At 38.1% G+C, this 7176-nt stretch overlaps 1 protein-coding gene across 2 annotated transcripts in view; it reads right to left on the reverse strand.

The window, feature by feature from the left end:
* The window catches only part of kif5c (kinesin family member 5C), a 29773-nt gene extending 23359 nt beyond the window's left edge, over positions 1 to 6414 (reverse strand). For both annotated transcript variants that reach the window (XM_027010056.2, XM_027010058.2), the window contains exon 1: positions 5948 to 6414. In XM_027010056.2, the coding sequence (XP_026865857.2) occupies positions 5948 to 6073 (126 nt within the window). In that variant the 5' untranslated portion in view covers positions 6074 to 6414. The remainder of the gene's footprint in view (positions 1 to 5947) is intronic.
* Between the last annotated feature and the right edge of the window lie 762 nt (positions 6415 to 7176).

Here is a 7176-nt window from a genome sequence, read left to right on the forward strand (position 1 = left end):
AATGGACATAAGGAGCTGCAGGTCTTCAGTACATCCACAGAGCCCTATGCCTTTGCAAGTAAAGGTCTGTATGCATATCATCTGCATATTGAAACATTGTCTGTAGCATACCAAGATGATCTTCATGCATGTAAGGATTTGGGGAGAGCCCACATATTAGTATCTATATACTCTATATCTTATTTATTAATTGATTTATTCATTCACACATCCATTCGTTCATCCACGCAGTCATTAATTCAACACACTGAGCCAACATTGTCATTTAAAAACACAATCTGTACAAATTAGTGAAATCAATTTGCATTACCTATTAGGTGCAGTATGTGTATATGTGTGTGCGTGTGTTCTTAAACCCGCTGCCTCTTGCCACTGGCCGATTGGCCGGTGCTACTTCACTCAGTGTCTGATTAGACAGGCAGGGGTAAGGGACCCCACGGGTGTGGGCACAAAAGCCTACGCTCCTGAACAGACCCTGTCGCCACGGAAACTACAGCCCAAGCAGGGGAGCCCTGCACTGATTGGCTGAGACACAAAGCCAGGTGTCCCTTGGCGTACTGAGGAAAGATGGAAACATGATTGCTGGTCAGGAGGAATGTCTGTCTTTATTTCCAGTCATTGCACTCTGTCCTACTCTCACTCTGTATCTGTTAATGGTGTCACACAGGGGCAGGATATATACCAGTGAGGGGTGCAGGAGCCACCATACAAAAGTCATAACCAGTGCTAAATATCCTAGAGCTGAAGAACAGTTGGAAAAAAGATTTTTGATGGTTCCCAAACTACACATACACTATGAATTGGTACACATTTATGGGGTAATACTCTGTGGCTAGTCACAAAAAGAGCAGCATTATCAGGCTATGAACTATATTAACAGATAATTTATTATTTTCATTCCTGCTTAAAAGGCCCTGTGAATAAAATATATTTCTGTAAAATACAGAGCTCCAGAACTGAGACCTATACTTCACATTCTATAAAGAAAACAAAGGAGAGCTTACATGAGCAAACACATACTCGCACACACAAACACACACACACGCACACGCACACACAAACACACACACACACACACACACACACACACACACACACACACACACACACACATGCACACACACGCAAGTGGTCAGGAACATAAAGATGCAGGCTCAAAATGGGATCTTCCTTTGGTCAATAATTAATGCAGATTCTCTAGGGGCGGTCAAGGCCTCCATAGGTGGGCAGATGTGTGGGGGAAGTCTGTGTTCCAGCCAGATCAAGGCTTAAAGCCACCAATACTGTTAAGTGTTCCACGCCTGAGCAGACTCTCTCACCAACCAATCCAACATTACTTATAACACAAATAAATTTCTGTCACATGATGTACGATCTACTAACACAGGGCTGTGACACATATACATGTCAACACTTTGGCTGAAACATCCACTATAATGGTACCAGAAGCCAACTCATGATTGACTGTGGTATACTGAGCAACATTTGCAATGTTATTGTGACAGAAATAGATTGAATGTGAAAAACAAGGAGCAAAACACCAGTACTCAGATGGCACCTTTACATAGAAATTATACTACGTGAATCTTTATGTATGTGTAGAGGTGGGTGGGTGTTTAGCTTGAACGTGTGCCTGCATTGGCAATGCATAAATATTCCACAAGTCCCAGTATTGCTCCATGAATCATGCCTCTAGAACCCCTACCCCATGTCACGATAGAAACATAAATTACTCCTAAGGATTCTGAGTGGGTTTCTATGCAGCCTTGTACATAGAATTCGAACATCAAGGCTGGCCTAAATAAATAGAATGTCGCAATACATTGATTAATAATCTTAAGTGGAGAACAATAAGCTAGAAAGACATAAATTAACAGGCCACTCTAACGGACTGGCCACAGTATACGAACATGTGCGAGTAAAATGACCATTTTTGTTTTATTTCATGAACTACTGACAACACTTCTACAAATTTCCAAATGAAAATATAATTTATAGCATTTATGACAACTGATCAAAATAACAAAAAAGATTTTCAGGCCTTGAATATTGCAAATAAAATAATTCGCACACACAAAAGAAACACTCACTATACTAATGTACTAATGCTTTAACTTATATATATATATATATATATATATATATATATATATATATATATATATATATATATATATATATATATATATATATAGAGAGAGAGAGAGAGAGAGAGAGAGAGAGAGAGAGAGAGAGAGAGAGAGAGTGAGAGAGAAAGACAAGATTAAAAAGAGAGAGAGAAAGACAGATCAGACAGAGAATGAGAGAGTAAGAGAGATACAGATTAGAGACAAACAGAGCACAGCCTAAGCAAACAGAGATAGATAGATAGATAGATAGATAGATAGATAGATAGATAGATAGATAGATAGATAGATAGATAGATAGATAGATAGATAGATAGATAGATAGATAGATAGATAGATAGATAGATAGATGGACAAATGTGTAGATGGGTGTTTTACAACATTAAATCCTAAAATCTATTGCTCATGTCTGAAAAGAGGAAAGGAGCTAAGGCCAAAACCCCTCTCCCATTCCAAGTATGTATGTTAAATATACTATGTTGTTACACCCCACATCAGGAAACCTCTAGAGAATACATGCTGACAGGTTAAACGTGACAGTACAAAGAAAGCTTTGCCACCTAATAAAAGTTATTAATAAGGTGCAGTTAAGCAATGACAGTAATATATGTGCATATATCAAAATATAATGGGACAGATTGAGTTCAGAGAGGATCAGCTAAATCTCAGGGCCAAGGGTCCGGAACTACACCTGGGGATGAGCCATGCTTGGCAAAGAGCCATGTAAATGTCTCAGAAATGTTTCTAAACCTTGGGGACAGGATTTGGTTGTCTAATGGATGTAGCGGTCAATTTGTGCATGAGTATGGTGATTACCATATGAATAAGCTTGATGCTGGAAAAGAGTTTTGGGGGAAGGTGAACTTGGGGTATTACAAATATCCTCTATTGTCAGTGTCAGGACGGCAGCTGCTTGAAAAATGTGACCTAGTAGACTACTAGGTACTCATCAGGGGACAGTGTGAAGCTACCACAGAGTTTCAGCTACAATCTAGGGAGACAGTTATTTAGCACCTAGTTTACTTCTAAAAAGAAATAATTAAAAATAAACCACATCTTCACTGGTGGTGACAAAACCAAACATCACCTAATCAATGCTACATGGATTACGCTTATCTGAGATATAGAGCATCAGTTCTGTGTGCAAAAGTAACACGACTTTAAAACATTGAGATTTTGGAAAGACTTAAATACAACAAGCTAGTAGTCGAAATTAGCTCAGCTACACACACCCAGCAGAGAGCGAGCAAGGGAACAGGTGCTGCACTGTGTGAAATTTCACTGTACAAGTTTCAACATGTGATCTGTTCACAGTGAGTAGTACACACACACACACACACACACACACACACACACACACACACACACATATACTATAATCAGAGATGTAACTACTAATAGCATACAGTAGGATGCCTTAATATCATATATAACAGCTGAAAAGTGCTAAGGAAGCAAAGTCAGGAATGTGTAGTTACTTTCAAAAAGAGCTTCAATGTCAGACTGATCAAAAGCACATTTGTTATATGATCTGTCGATTTATCTGATGGCTCAAACTCACATTCTCTCTCTCTCATATATATATACAAATGTCATTGGGAATTATCTTGGTGTACAAATATGTGAAAATCAAATAATAGTAATAGTACTAATATAACTGTATAAATGATATCATGGAATCAATCCATTCCAAGCCTTTTTTCCTTCACACACTACTGGGAGGGAGCGGCTGACTCCCTGTGCATAATCAGGGTGTGTTTGCACAAGGCCCAGCACTAAACAAGCATGACCTACTGCTGCAGACCAGCAGACACTTCAACATGTAATCCTTCTCCTTCTCTCTGTAGTTATGACCGGTTTCCTTTAAAGCACAGTGACCAAAGTGGACACAAGATAATGCTGCTCGAAGGAACATGAAGAATGTGAAGTCTGCACAAGGGACCACTGACACCATGATGCTTTTTAAATTGAGTGAGAGAGAGAATGTCCTCTCAAAGCATCAGCGGAAAAATGTTGATGAAATGTAAGCCTCTGTTTCATATGTCTAATCTGTGATGCAGGCATGATGTTCTCCTTCTTTCTCACTCTCCCTCACTCCCTCACACACACACGCGCACACACACACACACACACACACACACACCTATTTAGGGAAAATATGGAAGAGTGGTGGGAAGAACAACAGAACACCACACTTCGACATAAAGCAGCAGATAATCACCACATCTAATAATCATGTGTTGCTACTTCATGCCATAATACCTACAGTTTAAGGATGTAAAAATAGATATGATACTCTTTTATTCAAGGTGGTACTTCTGTTCTGGTGTCTTCCAGTTACTTCAGATTTTTACTCAGATTGCTTTTAATATTGTGCTAAAGGAATCATACTGTGATAGTTTTATGGTGTGCAATAACACTGTTCCTAATTAAGCAGGAAATTCACTTTGTTGGTCTTAAAATTAGATTATACTGTGTACTTCCAGAAAACAAAATAGGCAAGATTAGATTGAGAATTTATGTGAACGATAATATGCTTAATTTAAGGGTTAATTTTAGGAGTACTTATTAAATTACCCATTTGAACAAATAAATCAGGGAAACTGTCAGCACAATAGGTGATATCTGCAGTGTTTTGACATACAGACACAGAACTACAGGTCAAATTACAATGTATTTATTTTAAGTTAAAAGGTGTTCATATATTAACATGGCTATATTTCAATAATTAATGACTATACAGATTTCCTAATAATTTATTACTAATAGGTCTACCAGTAGTAGAGGGCTACACTGAACTAGGTGATATGTACATGCAATTTGTGTGCTTCTAGAACAAAACTGTGGTGAGCCATAGCTTATTTATTATAAAACCAAAGGAAAAGAGTGAAATTAAATGTATAATACTCTATAAAGGTATCACTTTATAAAACTGTATTTCTCTATGAAATTTGGAAATTATAGGCTAAATTGAAAAGCAGCTGTCTTCAAGAAATGAATGCAAACACAGTGCACACAAACATTTAGACCTAAACTACACTATATATATTTTGATTTTTAATATAGCCCTATTTGTTTTTAATTATGTCGATTTTCTGCATTATAGCAGGGGTTGTATTTTTGGACCAGTTTCCATCTTAAAAAAATGGCCCATAATTTGCCCAAGAGCATTTGTTCAGACAAAAGGTAGCAAACCCTTTATTAGTGAGACATCCATATGTAAAATATCACTCTACTGGAATTAGCATTTCTACCCCATCAATGCACATCTGTCATTCTGTAGGCTATTCAGCTATTTTTGAATGTGTACATGGTCTATAGGGAGTCCACAAATACAATCCATATGTAGCCTATAGAAAATCGTAGGCTATTGTCTGAATATCAAGCTATCATTGTAGTGGAAATTTTAATTGGACATTTCTTTTACCGAGCCACCCGAAGAATAATATAATAGTATAATAATAGTCAGAATAATATTCAAATCAACTACATCCCAAAGATGAAAACAACACGCTACGCCTGTAACACATATCGACATTGTTACAGTCAGCATGGCAAATACTTGATGAATGGGGAAAAAAGTTGTTGGTTGCGGGTATAAATGAGGCTCGTGTGAAGAGGGGTGTGGAACAGACCCCAGAAATAAGCTTATAGCGTTTATAGTAATCAAGAGTGGTCTGCATCTCAGTGCTTTAAATTTGACGTGACCTTCTCTACCTTCATATCCTCGTAACAGAAAAAGTGTTGAGCTGAGAACTAAGTTAGGATGACTACATATACTTTTTTCACAGTTGACGTTTTACAAAAGTAAGGCAACTTACCGTTATAATGACCGTGTCTTCCCCCTTAAATTTCGGTATAAATTTGTCTCCTCTAGTGATTTCCGATTCATTCAATGGCCTGAATCGGCACATCACTTTAACACCGCATTCAGCTGCATCCACCATGACAAGCTGGACTGAAAACCACTCTTATCCAGAGAAAACAGATTTATCCTGAGAAAACTTCAAGTCGGTAGAAACTTGGCGCCCAGTAGTTCGCAGAGGCAACGGATCAACCACAAATCTCCATTGCTGCCAGTTTTCTGCTAATGCGAAAATTTCAACCCACTGCAATTAAACGCGATAAATTCGGGTTTCCACCTGTAAAAGGCTGTCAGCCTAAAAATGACGTCGGTTCAGTTAAATGCAGTGAGATTAAGCAAATTCTTATTTTAACTGTAAAGGCAAACAGTGTTATATATAGAATCCAAGGAGCACATACGCTGGATCGCCCTTCGAGCACCATCAGCAACGCGCAGCAACTACCTACAGCGCACATACTCCGTTTCCAGGGTAGAAACGCACTGTCCAACAGCGCCCCCCCCCCCCACACACACACACACACACGCACACACATTTTAGCCAGAGGGAACACACACAAATCATTTTTTAACCTTTCTTGAGATATGTACCAACATTAACCGGAAAAGAAAACTACCCAGTAAACCCATAAACATGCAAGTCTGAAGCTATATATACACACTAATGACTGGGTTTAAGAAGGATGGACTGATAGCGTCCTGATTACGTCCTTTGACCCAGTAATTATAGAACAAAGATAATTATACCAAATGTGAAATAAGACACAATTTGTAGTAAAAAGTGGTAACTGCAGTGCCTTCTGAAGAATGGCAAATCTATAATTACTGGGCTGAGGTAGACCTAGTCTAAACGTTTTTCTTTTGCCTTACTAAATATTTTGACTAAAACATATATTCATAGCATGTACATAGTACATAATAAGTGATGTGTCATGCTTCAGGTGCTGGGTACAGTTGTTACATCACATGATACGCACTTCACCTCTTCTACCAGCAGGAGGCAGAAATGAGAATTTAATTTTCATGGTTCAACGTCTTGTTTGGCTCATAGTCTTGTTTTTATTTTATGCAGATATGCAGTTTGTATGGTTGTTGCTTTAAACCCTTTGAAGCACAGCACAAAGCTATGTTGGGTTCAAACTCTACTGTTGTTCAGAATATTTGCAAATTATATATATATACATACAC

This window comes from Electrophorus electricus, chromosome 25 (genome assembly GCF_013358815.1).
Source record: "Electrophorus electricus isolate fEleEle1 chromosome 25, fEleEle1.pri, whole genome shotgun sequence".
Classification (NCBI taxonomy): domain Eukaryota; kingdom Metazoa; phylum Chordata; class Actinopteri; order Gymnotiformes; family Gymnotidae; genus Electrophorus; species Electrophorus electricus.